We start from the raw sequence: 22,492 nt of genomic DNA on the forward strand, positions 1-22,492 counted from the left end.
CCAGTTTGCAAGATGTTCCTAAAAATCATCCCCTATTCTCCTTTGTTGTTTCTTGGAGGTGTGAGTGGGCTTAGTGGAATGCGAGCATTTAAGGAATGGCCGTAACATTTCTCGGGTATTTGCTTAGTCCCTAGAACACTGGAAGCAGAGGTCTGATGTGAGTGTGTGTGGTTAAGAGCATAAATTACACGTACTTTCTGATTGACAGGTTATGTTGAATAGTATAGTGTCAAATTTAGCCTCAGAACACAGGGTTGGATCAGAGGACCTTGTAATATTCCTTCCAACCTGAATTCTTCTATGATTCTGTAATGCTTCAACTTTTGTATATGAATATAGCTTCTCTTGCATCTCTATCTACATCCAAAACTTTACTGAGTCTTGTTTGTGGTCACTTCTCAAATGCTTTTTGAAAGGCTTACCCGTTCCAGGTTTCCACGTAGAAAGTAAAAATGGCTGACAGAACTGGACCAGCTTTTAGGGGGTTGTTAGTATGGATATAAAACATGTTACAAGTGCTGCTTAAACTGAACAGACAGACTTTCCAAACCCCTTCTGGCTTTGAGTGAGTACAAAAGTGTGACTTCTTCTGTCCCCTGCCCCTTCTCAAAGCAGTGAGCCCTACTCTCCCTGGTATGCAGAGTGTCTGTGGATCGTGTCTCCAACTTCCGTTCCTTAAAGTAGCTGTAGTCTATGACTGGTCTTTATTGGACTCCGATGCACTGGATAAAAGCTGAACTGTCATTTCTTCTCAGGATATGCTTTTCTGTATTGAAATTCTGTATTTCTGCCTGCGTTACATTGTTTTCTGGGGGCAGTTTGACTTAGCTTGAAGTATTGAGAGCCAGAGGATTTTGAGAGCTCAAAGTATTGAGAGCCAGTGAAGTTGTCAATATGCTTTAAATGACTTATTTTCTTTATGTTTCTGTGGGACTGATGAAACTTGTACATCTTGACACTGAATTGATTTAAAGTTCTGTCATTAATAAATTATACACCCAAGTTTCTTGGGTTTGACTGTTATATGGGCAATCTGGAAGTGTATATTAAAGATACCTTATCATAAAGCTTTGTCATTTTGTAACACATCCAAATATATCAGTAAAGCATCCACTTTAAAATGGAAACCATGTGTGTAACTAGCAGTGACAACAGATGTAAAAATTAAAAGATAACTTGAGTTTCAGTGGACCTTCAGCCTTACAATCATGTCAGTACAATTGCAGTAGTTAGTAGGAAGCCTAAACTTAAAACACATTTTATCTTTAAAATAAGTTTACGTTTGCATCCTTGATAGAACTCTTGAAGTTACAGAAAAATTAAGGAAATTCTGAGAATTCACACGTAGATTCTTTCCAGTGAAAAAGTGAAAGGTGCCTTTCCACTTCTGGGGGGAGGGAAGGAGTAATTAAGAACCACTTGAATACCCTTCGGGCTTGTCAACTTAGAGATTGTTCTGTCTCTACAGAGGCTAGTGCTTCAAAGTCTGCATCAGCATCCGGACTACATGGACTTCTGTGATCCAGTTTCATGGAAGTTGAAGTCTTTGAAAGGACTTGTAACTTTATGGGGAGGTGTGCTGTAAGTTAATATAGCCTTTGGTATATTTGCATATTGTATGTAATCATTAGTTGGTTTCCATTTTAGTAGTGATTGCAGTAGGATGATAGTAGTTAGCATCTGATTTAAGTCATTGCTACCTTGAATACTTCTAACTGGCTATCTCGAGATGCTCTTTCAAACGCATTTCTATGCATACCCTGCTTTTCTCTCTTGCTCTGCTTTGAAAGTGCCCAAAACAAGAGCTTGGATGTCAGACAAGTGTTCCTGCTTGAAAAACCCTAAGCTTAATATTGATCAGTGAAGTCTTTTCATCACGTAAGCTTCCTATGGGTTTGCTTAGATATGGATTGACACGTATGGTTTCTTAGTTTGACCTGTCATATCTTTAACCATTTTTTTCTTGGTGCTGAGACTTTGTGATGGTGAGGCAACAGCTTTTCTTGATGACATGCTATTTCCAAGAGAGTCGTTTACACTGCGGTTCTTTGCCATGCTTGTAGTGCTCTAAATGAAATTGGCATTTCCTAGTGTCTTTATCCTAGTCTTATATTGCTTCGGAGGTGAGTAAGCCTTTCAGCTGATAACTTGGCTTACGTGTATGCTTTTTTCGATAAGGTGCCTGCCACTAAAACCAACGTGTTCTGTAACATGCTGTATCACACCAACTAAATCCTATATTACAAATATGTAACTGCATAATCTGCATCTTGGATAAAGATTATTTTCAGGAGTTAGGAAATACTTCGTGTTGAAATAACTACGATCTAATTGTTTATTACACTGGATATTATAATTTAAACCCTCAGTTTGGATATACGCATGAAACAAATATACTTAGCCCTATCCTTACTTGAGCACAGTATTATATTGCCAGCATTCAGTCTTTGAGCCTTTATCCGTGAGATATAAGAAACAATTGAATCAATTTTTTTCTGTAAGGATGATACTGAGCAAACAAGAGCAATACATTAAAAGGTAAACAGAGATTACCATAGTCTGGCTTTATGAAAACTCTCATCTTCACCATTATCATTTCGAACAGACTTGACTTAACACAGGAAGCTACTGTGTTTTGTTGACATTGACTCAGTGCTTGCAGACGAATGTGAAATACTTCTGAACCCCTTCTGTGGCTCTTCTTGGCAGAACAATGTGCTTTTACAATTCTTTCCTTTTTCTTTCGGAGAAGTGAAATTTACTCATTGGAGATTAAAGATCAGAGCATAAGACTTTACTTAGTGAAGTAGACACTCTTTGCCTCAAGATGTATTGATTAGATGTTTATGTATGTGTAGTTGTCAGTTTAGCTGGGATTTGTTCCTTATCTCAGGCTTATTTAAAAATGCTTTTCAACAGTCCTCTGCTTTGCATACAAATTGTATAGTAATATTGTAGTAATTCTGCTGTAGGATTTAGGTATGAAAGAAGTGTTCTTACCTTGCTTAAGTACTCAGATTTATATATCTAGCATCCAAATCTATATGGCTGTAAGTAACAGACTTCTAGGTTTGATATCAAAACCATCTTTTAAATAATTACAAAAGATGCCATGGCTACGTATTAATTAACCTGCAGTTGACAAACTCTGGAAATAAAACCTGACTTTTAAAACCATATTTCTGTCTCTGCGTATCCTAGCCAATTGATAGCTCTTCTTGGTGTAAAGATCCCCAGGCTGTTAGAAGAGGTCTCTTTTTTACCCCATTACTTTTATTATTTAAATATGGTCCCTGCTTTTCCTGTCGCTATTTATTATGTCTTTAATGCATATATATGTGTGTGTGTATATATATAGTAGGAATGTGATTAGATCCTACTGATTACTCTGGTTACTTTTAAACCTCCTTGGAGGTATTCTTCTTACAATGGGCTCTATGTGTATTTTCTTCTAGAGGTACCTTTTCAGAGCAAAAAGAACCAGGACAGTTTTATGAGGGAGGATGCTTGGCACCATGGAAAACTGTTTCTAATTTTGAATAGGTATGAAGCAGCAGTGCAGTGCTTTCTAGAAATGTCTTAATTTTGGTTTTAATACCTGTTTCTTACTCTTTTTTCCTAACAGTTCAGTTTCAGAGCCCCCATCAAAGAATCCCTTTATTCCATCAAGTGATATTCTAAAGTAGAGCTATAAATATAATATCTGCCTGTACAATGAACAACTGGTGCATATGCACAAATTGATTTAAGCAAATAGTAAGTGTAGCACGTCTTTCCAAGAACGATCTTTTCTGGACAAAAATAATGGTGTAGTAAGAACAGGTGATATTCCAAAAAATGTTCACTTGTTAGAACAAAGACAAGGCAATTCCTTGTAGTATTCAAGCATATGACATAAGAATCTCACTGATGTAGCATAACTATAACAATCTCTTTTAAGAGGTGATCTACTACTCCCTAGTCAGCACCGACTGATGTGTGGATCGATGTGTTATTTGTGTTGTGATATACCTGAATTATGCTGCTTTGATTTTTTTAAACTTTTTTTAAATGGTAGTTGTTTAGTTCATCTTCGTCTCTGTTAGTAGATGACCCAAATGCTAGCTCTTGCAACTTTTATGTCTGACCTATGTACGTGTGGTACTCATGGATGTTTCCAATGTGTAGCTGGTGTAACAGAAATCATTATTGTGACTGTATAGAAAGCACTTGTCTTCAAGGTCCAGAGGTATGAAAATAGGGCTTGAAATTCACGTTACATATAGTATATTCAATAAATACTCAACTTCATTATTAGACTAATTAGGTGCTCTGTCATGTCTTGTCTTGAATATGTTCGTTTTGGTCACGTATTCATTCTGCTTCTTCTGGTAAGAAAATAAGCCATTGTCTGTTTTCTCTGTCATGCTTACTACCTTCTTCTTTCTGTCTCTGTACACCATTCTGTGTCATTTTCTCTTTTCTTTAAGTCTTTCTGCCTTTGTTCTCTTTTTTTAATTTTCATTTAATTCTTCCAAGTTGCATGGCTGGAGAAATTTACCAAGGAGGAATCAACAGTCATGTAAAAACTGAACGTTTAGGGGTGTAACCTGCTATTGGATGGGGCCAAAGCAAAGATGCAGTCAGCTGTTGGAAGTAATATTCAGTCTCTAGGCATGCCCAATTTGTCTTGTTTCAAATGAACTATGTCTTTGCTAGTCAAGTCTTTACATATTGATGTACAACTTACACAAATTGTCTTCCTTTACTCTTACATAACTGGTACCAGACAGTAGTTATGAATATTTGGTAATCTTGCAGGTCTTACTTCTTTTTTAGGTAGACAGGGTCAGCAGATTCTAGCTCATTCATAAAAATAGTACCTTTTGTGAGACAGGCCATAGCCTCAAAGATTTGGTATGGATTGGTTTTGTCTTACTAAAGCAGGTTTGTGTCTTATACAAAAATTCCCCTTCAGCTGTCCTGTTCCTCAGCTTTTTCACTTGTATATTACAGAAGTCATTGAAGGAAAAGGTCTATATTAGAGATTCTAGATGGAGAAGATAGTCTGAGGTACATTAATGATCTTAAATGACTTCATTGTGTCAGTCATGTGTGGAGCTTTCCATTAGGCTCCTTTATGTGTTTTGAGTGCTGATCATGCTGACTTTGATTGTGAGGCACTAGAAGGAAAATCTAGAAGAGATGAAGTACTTGAATGGGATGCTTCTGAAGAACCTTTTTGCAGTCTTCTGTCTATTTCTTCTCAGATCCTTGCTAATAATGCTTCACGTCCTAACATCAAGTCGGTATAATTGTCCTCTAGAAGAAAGGCTTGTGTATTGGCCTATGGATGTGTCTTGTAAGCAACTAGGAAATACAGTTCCTTAGAGAAAAAGAAGTGGTATACTTCTTTATCGAGTTTGCCCTTTAAATATCACAGTCCTATCTAGTTCTACTTTCCTGGTGTTCATCTGGGATTGAAATTTTCACAGCAGAGTTCTCTCCCTCTAGGAGTTCTTGTTCTCAGTTCGTACAGTAAGTTAACAGTTTTCCCAACTCCTGTAATCTTTATCAGGTGGCGAAAGATGGGATTGAGATCCTTTTGCTGTAAAAGAAGCTGAAGTTCTTGATGCAAGTAACACTGAAAATGTTGCTAATTTAATTATCAGCTGATCAGGTGTATGTTTGATTTTTTTTGTTGCTTTAAATCCCACTTGGAGCTCAATAACCTATTCGTAATCCTTAGTGGAAGGAAAAGTGTTTGTGGCAAAGCAACTTGTTCGTGTTTGGTGGACTTTGGGACTTTAGGGAACTTAAAACTTAGTTATGAGTGAGTCCTTGATGGATTAATGCTTACTGTAGGCTGGAGAAATGCCTGTATCTGCTGCTAAATGTTTGTAACTCTTTGTAGCCCTCAGTGGCAGTAGACTGCATTTAATTGTAGCAGTTCTGTCAGGAGGGACGTCTGGAGGGGGCACACCCCTGAGAAATGAACTTTTATGGGGCGGGAGGATATTTTGTGGCAAAGAGCACTCATGGGCAACTGCATAAGGACAGAACAGTGCTCGGACGGCTAGCCTGGCTCTTGCCTCTGGCTCTAGAGTTCAAAGGTAGCAGAGGAACAGCGTCTAGTGGTAGTGGAACAATAGCACTGGTGCTGATACTTGTTAGCTGAAAATTGTCATGGGTACAACTGCTGCTCTTTTTGTGATTAAGAAAATGGTTGAATTGCCCTTTGATTAGGTATAATGGAGCGCAAGCTGGATGGGTAACTTAATCTTGGATGGATTGCTTGCTTCAATAATAATTTTAAGCGTGAAAAGTAGCTTATCAGATATGCAGAAGGGCAGGTAAGTGAAGACTCTTGCTGGTGACAGTGTAAAGATCTTCTAACACTAGATGACACATTTCTTCAAAACTTTTTTTGAAAAAGAGAGCAAGTAGGCATTTGTATAACCTGCGTGTTTATTGCAGGAAACTAGAGCAGTATTCAGTATTTATTTTCAGTTGAGAGGCAACCATAGATTGCAAATAAATTTCAGTTCAATCAGTTAAGATGCTGCTGCAGTTAAAGAGCCGAAGAGCACCGTGAACTAGCATTTATCTGAGGACAAATCCTGGATAATGGCTTAATTCGCATGTCTTGTGGGATATGAGGTGGGATAAACGTGAATGGTGTTTGTTTGGTGATTTGGAATGGATGATTTAATGTTTAAATTGCAGCCTCATCTGTCATGTTCGTACTGCATCAAGCTAGACCATTAAAATATAACCTCATGTAAGCCAAACACTTCTGTGTGTATTGGAGCTGGAGTCAGGCAGAGCTTGGGTGCTGAACAGCCTCGTGAGAGCTCTGCTAAGGTTGATACTTCAGATGGCAGATCCTAGTGTAAGATACAAGAAACGTTGAACAGGCTTTTTTTAATTCCTTTCTCCCCATTCTAGGATTTGAAAGACACGTTGAAATATGAACGTATTTATCAGTTGGCTTTTCTCTCTGGAGAAGGCGAATATAATGCTTTGTAAGCTGATGAAATGTTTCCTTTAGCATAACCTTTTGCAGAAGGTACTGGTTACCTGTTGAACAGGCCATATCTGTTAGTACAGGAAAGTTGAACTTTGAACTTTTTGAAAGTTGAAATGCCTAAGACTTGCTGGGATTTTTCTATTGTCTTAATCAGTGAGAAGTCCTATGTGTCTGTCAAATAGGGCAGCAGAGATCATAGAATACCTAGAGCTGTCTGCAGAAAGGTAGGCAATATCTTAAAATATTGTTTGCGTGCAGAACAGAGGGAAAGGATTTATACAGTACTGAAATTATGAGGGTAGCTTTGCTGAAAGAAACTCAATCTACTGGGCTAGCAAGCTTTAGGCTGTCGTGCATCAGATGGTCAAGTACTAATCTTCTGTGGGTATTTATTGTACCTAAAGAATGATAGCATTCTCTTAAATGCCAATACTTACGCATTGTGTGTTCAGCTTAAATCTGGAATAAGTTCAGCCTTTTGTGCTATGCCACAAATTGAAGAACTCTGTAAAAGTTACTGAAGATGCCTTCCTCACATAAGTTGACTTAGTATGGAAATTAATCTTGTATAGATCTAGAGTTGATGGGATGACTTACTGAGTGTTTGCATGCTTGTGTTTTCTAGAAATATAAGGTTAAATTTTTTAATTTAATCTTCTAGGTAATACTTTTTATTAACAACAATCCCTGAAAATAAAACAAGCATATAAGTGAAGTTACATATTTCATGTTCTCTGCTGACTTCGTTTTGGTATTCTGCCTTTTCAAAATTTACCATCAGGCTTGGTGTAATGCTTCAGTTTTTGCCCAGAATTCATGTATTTCAAATGGTGGTTAGGTAACGTGGACAGGCTTTCAAATGCTTTTTAGTAAATGCAGCAGAAGATCTCTCAAAACCTTTAATATTCTTTTTTTCTCTTCAAGGTTTGGACCCCACGGAATCCCTGTGACCATATTTCCTAAAAGGGAATACAAGGATAAACCCGAAGCCATGCAGCTCCAAAGTAAACCATTCCAAGACGAGGCACAGGTGAAGTGTGAATCTAATGCTGCAGTCCCTGATGACTCTTCTCTCACGCAGCCATCAGAACCAAGCTTAGCTAAAAGCCTATGGACTTCTAAACCACCTCCTCTCTTTCATGAGGGAGCGCCATATCCTCCTCCTTTGTTTATCAGGGACACATATAACCAGTCAATACCTCAGCCTCCACCCCGGAAAATTAAGCGGCCCAAGCGTAAAATGTACAGGGAGGAACCCACTTCTATCATGAATGCTATCAAACTACGACCCCGGCAGGTCTTATGTGACAAGTGCAAAAACAGTGTTGTTGCAGAAAAAAAGGAAATAAAAAAAGGTGGCAATGCAAGTGACTCTTCAAAATATGAGGATAATAAAAAACGAAGAAATGAGAGTGTGACTACTGTGAATAAAAAACTTAAGACTGACCACAAGGTGGATGGAAAAAGCCAAAATGAAAGCCAGAAAAGGAATGCTGTGGTCAAGGTTTCAAATATTGCCCACAGCAGAAGCAGAGTAGTTAAAGTTTCTGCACAAGCAAATACTTCAAAAGCGCAGTTAAATACAAAAAAAGTTCTCCAGAGCAAAAACATGGATCATGCAAAAGCTCGGGAAGTCTTGAAAATGGCCAAAGAAAAGGCACAAAAGAAGCAGAGTGCAACCTCCTCTTCCAAAAATGCACACTCAAAGGTCCACTTCACACGGCGTCTTCAGAACACCAGCTCAGGTTCCCTCCCACCTCGATTGCGTTTAAAGCCACAAAGATATCGGAATGAAGAAAATGACTCTTCTCTCAAGACAGGACTTGAGAAAATACGGAGTGGCAAGATGGCAACTAAGCCCCAGTCTCGCTGCTCCTCCACCCGCTCAGCAGGTGAGGCCCCTTCAGAAAATCAGAGCCCCTCAAAAGGCCCTGAAGAGGCCAGCAGTGAGGTTCAGGACACAAGTGAAGTGCATGTAACTGTTGATCAGGATGAACACCAGACATTGGGCAAGAGAGGCAGCAAAAGCAATATAACGGTTTACATGACCCTTAATCAAAAGAAATCTGACTCTTCCAGTGCATCAGTTTGTAGTAGTGATAGCACAGATGATTTGAAATCTACCAACTCTGAGTGTAGCTCTACTGAAAGCTTTGATTTTCCTCCAGGCAGCATGCATGCACCTTCCTCCTCCTCCTCTTCAAAGGAAGAGAAAAAGCTCAGTAATTCCTTGAAAATGAAAGTCTTTTCCAAAAAAGTCTCTAAGTGTGTTACACCAGATGGCAGGACCATATGTGTAGGGGACATTGTTTGGGCCAAGATTTATGGCTTCCCTTGGTGGCCAGCCCGTATTCTGACCATAACTGTGAGCCGGAAAGATAATGGCCTTTTAGTTCGACAGGAGGCTTGTATATCGTGGTTTGGGTCCCCAACAACATCTATTCTTACTCTTTCACAACTATCCCCCTTTTTAGAAAACTTCCAGTCGCGCTTTAATAAGAAGAGAAAGGGTCTTTACCGCAAGGCCGTCACAGAGGCAGCTAAGGCTGCTAAGCAGCTGACTCCCGAAGTTCGGGCCCTGCTGACACAGTTTGAAACGTGAACATGGAGAGTAAGGTAGGCAAGAAATCCGGAGGCTCCACAAAATTCATAGCCTAGTTAGAGAACTACCATGAAGGACTTGCCAAGTCAGAAGTTGCACTCGGTTGAATGCTCTTTTTATACTGAAGTTGTTCCATTTGTAGCAGTTTCTTGAAAGTTAAACAAATTGAACATGCAATCAAAATTAGCCGAAAGTGAGAATTCCAGTATTTTTCAAGTGAGATTTTTTTTAAAGAAAAAACTCCTCAAACACCCAATGCATAGGAGCCATAGCCTCAGCTGAAAGGCAGCTTATTTGCAGGGAATTTTTTAGTAGTTTCTACCCAGTACGTACCTAGTTGCTGTGTGGCAAAGGGTTAACACAAGGGATGAAAGTAGTAGCTGTGATATTTTATTTTTTTCTTTAGGTGGCCCATCAGGGAAGTGTAGAAATGTAAGCCTTGTCTAAATGGTCTTTAAACATTATTTCAAATACTCTCTAATGTGTTTAGTCTGGCCAGTGCAAATTGGTTTGATGCATACGTAAACATTTCAGAGGCACGTGCCAATCCACACAGGCCAGTTTAAATGCCATTGGGAGACTTGCTGAAATTTTTAAGGAAGAAAAATTCACGTAACTAAAGACCAGATTAAATGGGGTTTAATCTTAGTGACCACTTCTTAAACACTCAGCCTTTCTATGCACGTGGGGGCACAAATATTGACACTTCAGGGTCTCAGAAGCTGAGAGGGATGCCTGTAGCTCTAAGACAAAGCTGAGAAGTTGCTCAGTATTTGGGATCAAGGGCTGTTAATGCTGCATAGGTGTGAATCATAACTTCTGGTCTTTCTTCCTGAAGAAGTCTTTCAGGCCATTTGCCTGGAGTTTTAGATTAAGAGAGGCTTTGTTTTGAATGTGTAAATAATTGATTGCTGAAATTGGTCAGATTTTCTCCTGACTGGTTGTTCCTAAATTCTTAGGATACGTCCTAGTTAATTACACTTTGTGAATTGTCAGATGTGTAATTGTTTCATTTTGGATGTATCTAACTTCATTTTTTTAATATTTCCGTTTAAGGTATCTGTTTGCAGGTCAGAAAATGAGAATATGTAATTGTGTAATGCTCTGAAATGTAAAAAAAAACAAACTGTAAATAAAATTGACTAAATCTGAATTATTTGTGTGTGTTTCTCAAAAAGCTTTGAAAAAGTCTAGGATGTTAGAGTATATGTATGCCGTATTTAGAGGACACCTTTTTTAAAAAGTAAATTGTCCTTTTTCACTCATTTTTAAAGATAACTGCTTGATGTAAAGTACTATTGTTGTACTTCAGTCTTAGTTTTGAGATTAAGCAATTATCTCGCCCTTTTTGTTTCAGAATTAGCTCTGTAGAGGGCTTTCTGTAAAGTTTATCTTTTTTCCCCCCATAATTAGATTGTTCTATATATTCAAATAAAGACTGTCACTTGTACAGTGGGGAAATGTTTTCAGTTTTCTCCATCTACCAAAAACTAAGCAGACCCACTCTCCACTGTTACTTCAGCTTTTCTTGCATGTCTGTTGCTCAATGCAGAGCATTTTCATGCAATCAATTGTATGTTTTTTGCTCTAGTTTTGGTCCTTATCTGACCATAAGAATTGCTCTCTCTTCTTTAACCCACTCCTGTTTGAGTCTTGCAATGTCTCGTGAAGAATCTGTCAACGTTCATCCCAAAGCAATTTTCATCCTGTTTTTTCCATAATTGCCCAAGTAGGCAATCATGACAGATGTAAAAACTTAAGCTTAGACTGAAAATTGAGATTTTAAACAGACATGAAAATGGGGTAAGGATTTAATCATCAAACCCTTAAAAATCTTTTAAACTTGAGATAAATTTCATATATCCATGATACTGTCTGGTCTTTCCAAAGCATTTGGTTTCTTTTAACCTTTTAAAATTATTCCGTTGTGCCCACAGAACTACTTGAAGTCCAAAGTGTTGAATACATGGCCATTCAAATTTCCTCCGAAGCTTCTGGTGAACTCTACTAGGTGCTAGTTCAGCTTCCAAATATATCAGCTTTTCCTTGGCATTCTAACAGTTACAAAAAAAAAAAATCAACCAACTGGTCAATGCTTTTTGAATGTGATAAACACACAAATTTCATAATGCGGAAAAAAAAATCCTGTTTCACTTCTATGTATTCTTTCCTGCAAACAGAAACAGTTACTCAAATATTTAAGTAAATAAGTCGTACTTTGTTACTAAAGCAGACTGCTTTTTGAAGCCAAGAACCCATACAGCATGGTTTAAATGTCTATGCTGGTTTCTTGAGGTTTAGAATCTCAAGCAAACTGGTTATAAGTTAGAGTTGTTCTGAGTTAAGTAGTGGTAAAATCAATATTTACACTGTATTTTTTTAAATACTTGGAAGCTTTGTATGCAAGCTTTGTATTCTTAGATTTAAAGTTAGCATAGTACTAGAGCATACGTAGTTGAAGTTTGATCAGGTGTTCACTGCTAAGATTGAAGAGCATGAAGTTTGAGGGGGTTTCTTTTGATTGCTTTATGTTCAAATGAACTTTATGAAAGGCGTTTAATGAGTTTGAGTTTTGTAGGCGGTCAGTCTTTTTAAGAAGTCTTTCCTAAGTTTTATAGTGTATACTAAATGTGCAGTACATCATTGCCTCAGACTTAACAGGTTTCAAAACCACCAGAGTATTTTTTTCTTCACAACACCATGCTACCTTACGTTGAAAATATCCTATTTATGGGTCCATGATCTTTCTTTTTCTCTCTGAAGTAGCCAAAACTCTAGACATAATAGTTAATAATGGAGAAAATGTTGGGCTTAATGCAAAGTCTGGTTCTGACAGTGTCACCTTGATTATAGCAGCATGTATGCTGCGTATAGATTAGCTTTGAAGATTTACACAGCACTAGGCTTTGTCTTAGCTTTAAACTGCAAAAAGCTGCTTTCTTACATGCCTACCTGATCCCAGCAATGCCTGCAATCTGAGTGTGGACTGCTGTTCTTTCTACTATCTCTGAATTAGCTTGACAGTTTAAATGACTTATCAAATAACTAATGACAGGAGCATGCCTGTATGGTGCCAGCATAGTGCATCTGTGTAATTAAGCCGTGCAACTGTTGCAAGCAGGCTGTGCATTACGAACACAAACGGCCGTATAAAGGCTGACTGTTAGTTTTATATAAGCTTAATATAATGAATTGCAGATGATGCCTTTTAGAATTAAGGAAAATCCTCAGCACAGTTGTTGTATATGCATGGTATTTCAATTTGGAGAAAAAATGTGATAGGTAGTAACGAGTCTTTAACAGAAGCCTACTATTCCTTTGAAAATCTTTAGTTTCAGATAAAATGTTTTGCGAGAGAGTAGTTATGTCAAAACACAAAGATTTCTTTGGGGTGTTTGGAAGTTTGATCGTTTCAAGAGTAAAGCTGGGAGCAAATGTGAAATGCTTGTTTCTCTGGAGTTCAACAGGAAATTGAACAAATATTTGTTATTTTTCTAATCAGAGTTGTAATTTTATGTTGACACTTAAATTAGATAATTATCTCTGATTATACCACTTTTTTCCTCTTAGTGTTATCTTTAGTTTGAAACCTACAGAACTGACATCTACCTCACTAGCAGGGACATTGAGGGTGGGTTTAATTTAAGTCAAATGTGCAAAGTTGAGAAGACTTTTTTTCTCAGCATGTTGTAAAATATTTTTTTGAGAGTGAGAGAGAAGCTTCAAAGTGTGATTAGGTTGAAAAACTATCAATGGAAGTGGTGAGTTGCTTTTTTCACTTCTGGACTTGTTTCTCGTTAACTCTTCTGAAGTTAACTGGTTAACTTTCCCAAGTCTTGAAGCTAATGGCAGTTCCTGTCATCTATAAGTGTTTGCTGAAGTTGTTAGTGTATAATGCAAACATGGTTTTTGAAAGTTAAATCCAAGTAGCTTGTCCTCAGTAGCAGTATCATCTGTCCTCAGGCACGTTCTGTGAAGTACACAAACAGAGCAGTCGTCTTGGCTGAAGAGCTCCTCAAAGAAAGAAGCCAACAATCGATGATGGCCGCTTCGGTTCTTCTCTTTCTTGTAATTGTATTCTAATAAATTCCTACAAAAACAAGCAAATTCAGCCAGTACAATGGGATCACTGTACGCTAATTTGTAGATGTGTGAAGAGTGTGAACTGGAAGAAAAGTACACTGAGCTTTATGACTAAAAGGGTAGTTGACTATTTTTTGCCATAAGCCATTTGGTAGAAGTGTTGGTGTATTATTCAGAAACAAACTTGAAAGGGGTCTTACAGCACAGAACTTACAGCGGTTAAAGGCTTAGATGATTTATCTTTCCGTTCTTATTTTCAGTTTACTTTTTAAGTCTATAAATAGAAAGGTCATAGGGAAGCTGAAGGAAAAGAGAGGAACTTGGTAGATTGAGTTAGATGTGATACTGTAAGGAGAACTAGGAGAATAGCATTGAGACTAGTATGTTACTCTGCAAGAGCAGTAGGAGGGAATAGTTCTCATTTGAGAGAAGTTACAGGAAAAAAAAATAGTGATGTGTGTCCTTGCCCCATGGCCAACTGGCCAACTGTTCAGACTTAACCTCATCTAGAATTTAATTAAAGCTTGGGGAAATGGATTGGCTTGTTACCAGATTTTGTCAGGTGAGGCTATGCTTATGTGAAGTTGGTTTACTGAGGGGATTTTTTTTTTTCAAAGAGGATCTAGTAGGATACCTTTTGGAGATATACACAGGTTATACTTGGCAATAATATGGTACAATTATCCCTATAGATAAAAGTAAGCTATCAATACCAACAGAGGCCTACTTGCATAAATGCCTTAAGGCTTCTGTCATGGCTGTGGTGATGAGGGATCAGTCACATTTAGTAGCAGGGTGGGTAGAGGCCTGCAGTATCACAGCTTTTGTAGTAGCTGTCAAGGTGTGTAAGGCATTAGATCCAGGCTTGTGAGATATGGATCCAAGTATTCAGCTTCAAGTTATTAATCTGTAGTGGGAAGAACCTCTGCTTCATGGCCTTGACAGTCGGAATGCCAAGTTCCTACTCAATGGGTATAATACCTCAGTTGCTGTTCTCTGTGACAACTTGGTATTTTAGTTTAAATAGTTCCCTTAGTGTGGTGTTATGCTGTAAGTGTATTTATAGAATGTGGCCATGTCACTGGACAAAATAAGATCCGCTTGTAGGATGTTTTTTTTGTTCCCTGCTCATCTTTACCAGCATTTTTTTGCACCTGTTCTTGTTCGAACTCATCTTTCTTTGACATCGGTGGTAAGAACTGTTTATAGTGATTTAGATGGGGTTTTGCAAAACTCTTAGGGAAGAGTGACTGCCATACTCTAAATCAGAAATCTCTCTGGAGATCGTTTTTTAGTTGTTAGATCCTAGTGGTAGCTCGTAGTTATCCTGTGAGTTACTCTTATGTTTCAGGTTTTCTTCAGTAATACCTCATATATGTATACTGATCCATACTGTAATTTAGCTTTATATATATATATAAGCATTATATATATATGTTAGCTTTATATATATTTATCTGAATATTATATATATATATATATGCGTGTATATTTATATAAAATCAAATTGTGACACACTTGCCCTTCTGTGAATGCAAGGAAAAACAGCAATTCCCAGGCTTGGCTGTGGAGACACCGCTTTGCTGTCCATGGTGTTGTGCTTTTTCCCTGCACAGTTTTGTTGGCATCAGATCCAGCAGCTGGGGATAACTCTCAGGGGTGGACCTGCAGCGCTGGCTGGCTCACTGCCAGTTACTGCTTGTGGAAGGGAACTCGGATCCATGGCTCCATGTACGTATGTATTTTTTCAAGAAAAAGCATCAGTGTGTTCTTGGTGTGGAGTAGGGTAAGCAGCAGCATGGAAAATAATGTAATTGATAATACAGGGTCTTCTACATCACCCTCTCAGGTAGTTTTCATATGCACAGTGCTAAAAACTTCTTACCTACCTACCCGTGGTCCAAAGGGATAATAATATTGACAAAACAGGCTGCAGGTGTATGTTGGAGCAGGGAACAAATCAGGATCCCCTGTTCCAAGTTTAAATTCAGGCTCTGCTCTTCCACTGCATGAAGACAAATGGCTCTATGGAATTTGTCTGGGCTACATTTGGGAAGTTATTTTCAAAACCAGGACCATGCACATTTTGAACAACCATAATGCAGTTTCTATGCCAACGATTTTGGCAGAGAAGGAATAAAGGGCTGATGGAACTGAGGATATTGGAAGTCTGTGAATACCTGATGGACAGGTGCAGAGACAAAAGGGAAATACATTTCTGTTTAATTGCAACTAGGACAATAACTAGTAGTTAAAATCACAAGACAGGGAGTTAAGATTAGACACTAGAATATTTGTTCCAGTTACGGCAGTGAAATTCTGGATGTTGTCAGGAGAGTTGCATAGCTTCCATTATTACAAGCTTTTAGAAACAATAGGTTAGGCTAACCTCTGTCAGGAGTGGGTTAGTTAAATTAATCCTGTGTTTGGGTATGGGATAGAATCGATGACCTATCGTGGCCCTGTCATAGCTTTGTTTTCTGTAGTTTTGTAATTAACAACTCGGATTTAAGAAAGAGAATCTTTGCAGAAACACGCGGATAAGGGAATTATCTGCCCTGTGTGTCCTGTTCTCAGTTGTGCAGGACTCTCACTTGGTATAAGCTCCTGAACTGCACTCTATTGCTGCCAAGGGGACTCTACTATGCAAAATCGTGTTTGGATGACATTATTTATATCATATGCCAACCTTAAATGAGTTTTTTTTTTTTTAACATCTAGGTCAGCTTTCATGTTTGCTTACTAATGGTTCTGATGTCAGGTATACAATATGAATAAAAAATATTCTTACATGTGCCAGCCATGTACTATGCTTTTGAGATTTGGAAGGCAGGCTGTGTTCCCACCAGCTTGTTACCATCAGCAAGAGACTCAGTGATGGAAACGTAGCATAATTCTGGTGGCAGGCTCTGCCCTGATGGCCTTGCCTGTCTGTGTTTTAGCAGGTGCGCAAAGAGGAAGAAGGTACCTGCTTTGTCAGTAAAGCAAGCAGGTACAATTCCAGGCAAATTTTTACTTAAATACTAGTTTTGCATCCTTTATTTATTTATTTAGTATCATTTAGGATTTTTTTGTTTGGCTTTAGAAACACTAATATTTAATTGCACTGCTGCAGTGGTTCAGAATTTTAAAACACATGGTGCAAGTATAAAAGAAAAATCACTCCCCCTGACCTTTGCCTCCCATAACCTTTTCCACCCACACAAACTGTTTACCTATATTTCTCTATGAGAAAAAGGGAAGTTTTTTGTTCTTTTGTTTTGCTTTTTCCTGTATATGTTGCTGTTAAAATCATAGCTGAAGGTTTTGAGCATTGAATATTCTTGGTTGTAGTATTGCATTAGCAATATTTGATTATTGTAAGGAAAAAACAACACTTACCTTGAGATTTTTCAGGCGTTGAGGGCTTTAGGGACCTAATCTCTTCTGATCGGTTTACATACAAAAGCTGGCTTTGGCAGGTTTTTAGAAATTCTTGGTACTGTGCTATTTCAGAGAATTAGGCACATAAACTGAAGAATGGGTTGTTGCTCTTGGTTTGCCTTATAGTTAAGGCCCAGTTGCTGAAAATCATCTTAGCCCGTATGGGAGTATGACAGTTCTGCTTTCTTTTAGTAATCCATTACCTGGAAGAGAAGCCTATTTTTACTCTTCATGCCTTCGTAACTTTGACTTTGTAAGTCGAAGTTTGAATTTGTTGCAGTTAAATAACTTTTGCCCTTTCTTCTGTTACAGAGTTTTGTGTGTAGACAGTGCTAGCAAGCCGATGAACTTGTTTATGTTACTGTAACTATTTAAAATTTGGATCGATCTGCTTAAAGAACTAAGTATCTTTTCCTTTGAAGTTTTTGATGGGAGATGCTGCTATTTTTATTCTCCTTGTCCTTCCCGGCTGCCTTTTCTCCTTGCTGGCTGGCCTATTGTTTCTCTGCTTTTCCTTTGAAGAGCAAAACAAACACTTTCAAAAGCAGTGCTGCTCTCTGGCCATTAGTGAATGCATCGGCCTTGTGAAAAATTTCATATTAAAAGTCCGTATTTCAGCCATAACTCCCAGGAAAGCGACTGTGTAAAACGGGGTGCAGCAGGGCAGACTTGGGCAACATCAGCAGCACGAGGCCACCAGCTGTGCCCGTGCTTGTCCTGACACACATTTCTCACTGCCGGTGGTTTTCGTGGTGGCTCCGCAGACTCCAGCAGCTGGATGAAGTGACTTCAGTCCGGACTGCTGGGCATGCCGCCTGTCACGGGGGGGATGGGGTTACTCTGTTGCTGATCTACAGGCCACAGCTGATACAGGGAAGTGAATGAACACAGGGACCGAGCGGTTGATGGGACGGGCGGCTTGCTGCACCCACCAGGGCCGGGGAACGCTGCGGCAGGCGGCCTGCATGGCAGCTCGCTCTGAGGAGCTGGTGCTGCTTGGTGCTCTGTGGCACCTTGGCTCTTTGTACCTTTGCTCCCTGCATTGCCAGCACATGCACGGTGTGCCACAGGGAAACCCTGAGGACGAGAGAGGTTCCTCTACAATATAGCTGGTGGGGTACTAAGAGAAGAAACTGCAAGTGTGGGGGGTCATTTTTCAGTCACTAAATCCAAGGAGACTTATTTAATTCATTCCTGCCCGAAACCTTTTGTATACAAAACACTGCTATTGATCCAGATAAAAGTAGCTTTGACTGGACAGCCCCTTTGACCAGACATCCCCTAGTCAGTTTATGTACCTTACAGCAATCCCAGCCACAGTTATTCCTCGCTGGTCTGCGAAATCCACACGCAGTACTCTTAGCACCCGCATAACGGCAACAAGACAAAGGCTCCATCTCAAAATATTCTGTATTCATGAATTTTCCTAAACATGCAGGTAACAAGTGTATGTTTAGTATGTATTAGAATAGCAGACTGCAATAGTTAGGTTTATTGATTTCAAGAGAGTATTTCATCAACTTTTTTTCCCTGGATCTTTGGTTCCTAATCATAATAGGCTTGTGAGCAGCTGGTCCATTGCTCTTTCACCTTTTGTTGTCTCAGGTTTCCTCCATACTATAATCTTTTCCACAAAGATTGTATTGCTACTGCCAGAAAGGCTCTGAATTTCAGTTTATAGGCTGTGAGGAGCCAAATGGGGATAGTTGTTAGAATACTTATAATAAAGTGAAGCAGCATACAGAGAGACTCCAATATACTCTACAACTGAGAGTCATCTGCTTTTCTGTTAAGTGACTTTAATTACTATAGTAAAGAAATGCTGGGTAGTTTGACCATTGCTAATGAGGTGTACACAACTGTGCACAGTTTTATGTGAAGACACCAAGCCAAAGGAAGATGCAATTTCATCTTTATGGTTTTTACCTGGAAAGGAAAACTGGTGTCTCATCTGCTTCATGTTCTAAAAGGGAGAGGAATAGCTGCTGTTTTTCCCGTTTTAGAAATCAAGACAAATCTAAGACATGGAAGAGAGTGGTTATTAATTGGCTTTGACTACCAGCTGTATGGCTGCAATGGCAAGTCGTCTGCCTAGCTGTCACGTTTGCTTTCCTTTTTCAGTAAATGTGGTTTTCAGTAAATGTGGTTTTTTAGTTTTTCAGTAAATCTGGTTTTTCACAGGCTTCATTACAAACTGGGTGTAAAATGCCATTGATTTTGAGTAGACAGTGCCCTAAGTTTGCTTTTTTTTTTTTTAACTCCAAAATATAGAAAAGGTCACAGTCACCATGAACTATAACCAATTGCTTCAATTTTAACTTTAGGGAGTTACTTCGTGCAGCACAATTTTGGAGTATTGCTCCAGCTTTGAGCACCAAAGTCCTCCATGTGCAGTACAGTGTTTGCACACGTACATTGCTGGTGTTGACACTTTGTTTTGCTGTCTGCTAGTTTGTTTGCAAAATGATGTGTTATTTCCTGTGAAGGTGTAAACTCTGCTGGTAAGGTCTAGCTTAAGCACATAAAGTTAGTATCAGATTTTTTTTAGCATCTTTTCATGGTATGGTGTTTTCTGGAGAGCAAAAGTAGTCTACTCAGTAAGAATTCAGACAGACAAGGAGGTTACTTTATTTTTTCCTCTTTAAAACGTCAGAAATTCTCTACTTCCATTGACCAGATTTTGTCTACCATAGATCTCAACGACTGACAGCGTTTTACATCAGCCTGAGTCCTGCTGCTCACTTGCGGTGTCTGACAGCCTGCTGTGGATTCAGGTGGGGGCTTGGGAGCTGCCGGGAGTGGCCGGGGCAGGGCTGTCTGCTCCCTCCCCTTCCTTAAGGGAAGGGCACGTTTGCCAGGAGGTACTGGCTGGGCCAGAGGTGGTGAGCTGCTGGTTATTTTATTTCCCTCTTCTATCTGAACACTTCTGATATAGCTGTTCCCCCTGACCTGCCCTGATGTCAGGATGTACGTGCATGTTCTTGAAAACAACCACGCTGTTTCTCTTAAGACTTGCATTAAGTGATCAGATCAAATAATGCGGCAGGCATAATGTAAAGGTAAAAAAGACTAATTAAAAAATAAGATTTTGTCTAAAACCAGCCATCCTCAAACACTGTTGTTATGTGGATCACATCTTAGTAAGAACTACCTTGTGGCAGTTCATCTGCTGTCTATGATTATAGGCACTGCTGATGTGTAAAAGTAATATTAGGAAAGAAGTTAGTAACTTTTTAGTCTCTTTAAAAGGAAGTTTAATAGCTAAATCAAGGAAAAGAATTGAAAACATGAGCAGGAAGACCTTGGTGGAAAACTTGGTTGACATATGGACTGTAGTTAGCGAGCCACTGTTCTAGGAAAATGAAGCCTGTTTTCTTTTATCTTTTTTTCCCTTGTTCTTTCCAACCCCAGATCTGAGGGAGAACCTGTATTTAGGGAAACACTTAACATGCATGCTTAACTTGAAGTGCGTGCCTAAGTCCATTAGGAAATACAAAGCATGTGTTTAAAGCCAAGCAAATACTCAACAATGTTGGGACTTCTAGTCCAAGTATGTACTTACTGCTTGGATTTGATGTGGCCGTGTGCATGTGCCTTGTATCTCTTGAGACGGAGAGAAAATGGGGCAGTGAGGAGAATCTACAGTTGCTGTAAACAGAGCTCGGTTTACATGAAGAAGTCATGATTTTTACTTTAATATAGTAATGTAAATCTGGGATTAGATAGTGGATATGCAATGATTTTGGTTTCTGTAAGCTGAGATTTGGTGGTAGTACACAGGAGGCTTTGTCACGTGTGGATCTGAAAAGCATTGCAACCACATTGATCGCTAGGTTGGTAGATGAAGTGTCAAAACCAAAACTGTCTGTCCTCAGAAGGAGGAAAGACCACTGTAAAGTTAGCTGTTTGTTTCCTTAGACGTAGCTGTAGTTGTATGCTCGCTCAGATAACCAGATTCCTGTCTTGCCTTGTCCCTTCATAGATCACAGACATTTGTGGGCTAGGAGTTGCGTCCCTGAGGCTGGAGCTGGGGAGCACAGGTGCTTGGGCATACTGGCTGGACTGTCATCCAACTTTTTGTAGGATTTTTGATATTTCTCAGTAGCATTTGGTTCTCTGACATACTGTAAAAGCTTCTTTTTCAAGACTTCATGGATACATGGTACTAATTTAACGTTAATCTTATTTTGGAGAATTTCGTATTGGCTGTATGCTTTAAGGCTCAGTATTGGTTGTTTTGCAGCCTGGGACACTGCGGTGTTTAGTTCTCTGCACCAGCAGAAGTCCTGTTGAATATGGGGGGACTTTGTCTGGCATCCTTCTCTTTACAGAATGGCTCTGCAGGTTTATTTCATGCATCTCGGAGTGGAACACACTTAAAATAGGTTTAATTCTGTATCAGTTCTGAGTATCATACCCAAATGAGGATCTATTGGGTATTAAAATGAATGCCTACATGTTTGCTGTCAAAGTATAGCACCTAGGTGCATCTTTGCCTGGCCCAGTTACATTTTTTAATTAGTCCTTGTTTTTTCTGTATCAGCTTTCCCAAAATTTTTTTCCTATTTGAGTTCTATCTCATTGTATACAGTGTGTTTTCTGTTGTCCCTTTGTGGCATAAGGAGTAACTGAGCAGTTGACAAATTCCACATTTATCTCCTGTATTTTCCCTGCCTCCTCTAGAGTAAGGTCTGTTTTCATGAATTCTTCTCTTTTGCTTCTCATTTTATATGTATTTCTTTTGGATATTATTTGGGAGAGTTGTTTATTCAGAAAGAACCTTAGAATTTTCTCATCCATGGTATGAGTCTCAGCTGGATTATTCAGAATGCCATTGCCAGTACTGCAAAATGTGCATATACATCTAAAATAGCTCCAGCAGTCTGAAGCTCAACATAGTGGTAAAAGGAGCCAACACGGCGGGCTGGGTCCTGTTGGAACCTCTTTTGTTCTCCTGTGGGTTTTTTGAACAAAGGGGTTGGACCAGAATACCTCTAAGAGGCCTCTTTCAACTTCAATATTATTATTTTAGAGATGTGTTTTCTCCACACTACAAAAGTGGCAAGTCAGTGCAGACTGTATTAATTCTCTACTGCCCTGAACAGTCGGTGGTCTCATGCAGAAGCTGTTACTTGGACTGTTTCTCCTGCCTTATCACTTCGTTTGAGTTCTGTGGAGCAAGTGGGAGAACATAAGCAACACGGTGAGCAGCTTTATTCTTTCGTGCTCCCATGCATTCCTTAGGTCTCACATTCAGACTGCCATTACAGCGTCAGTTTTAGTTTTATTCTGTCAACTATACATCGTTGTATAGCTTTTGTGTATTAATTTCCTTCCCTTGATAACAACCTCGAAATGTCTTTAAAAATACAAGT

The 22,492-nt window shown here is 39.0% G+C and overlaps 1 protein-coding gene across 6 annotated transcripts in view; it reads left to right on the top strand.

Annotated features, from left to right (window-relative positions):
• The window catches only part of PWWP2A (PWWP domain containing 2A), a 30,507-nt gene that overhangs the window by 5,038 nt on the left and 2,977 nt on the right, over positions 1-22,492 (top strand). Inside the window, exons 2-4 of one of the 6 annotated variants that reach the window (XR_013939370.1) lie at positions 7,934-8,901; positions 19,811-19,891; positions 22,150-22,320. Coding sequence is in view for 3 of the 6 variants with exons in the window: in XM_080555398.1 (XP_080411524.1) it covers positions 7,934-9,611 (1,678 nt within the window). In the remaining 3 variants the exon portion in view is untranslated. Of the gene's footprint in view, positions 1-7,933; positions 10,765-19,810; positions 22,321-22,492 lie in introns of those variants that run through there. The other 5 variants (XR_013939368.1, XR_013939369.1, XM_080555398.1 and 2 more) reach the window with 5 other exon arrangements.

Source organism: Anser brachyrhynchus, assembly GCF_964034855.1.
Source record: "Anser brachyrhynchus genome assembly, chromosome: 14".
NCBI classification, from domain to species: Eukaryota; Metazoa; Chordata; class Aves; order Anseriformes; family Anatidae; genus Anser; species Anser brachyrhynchus.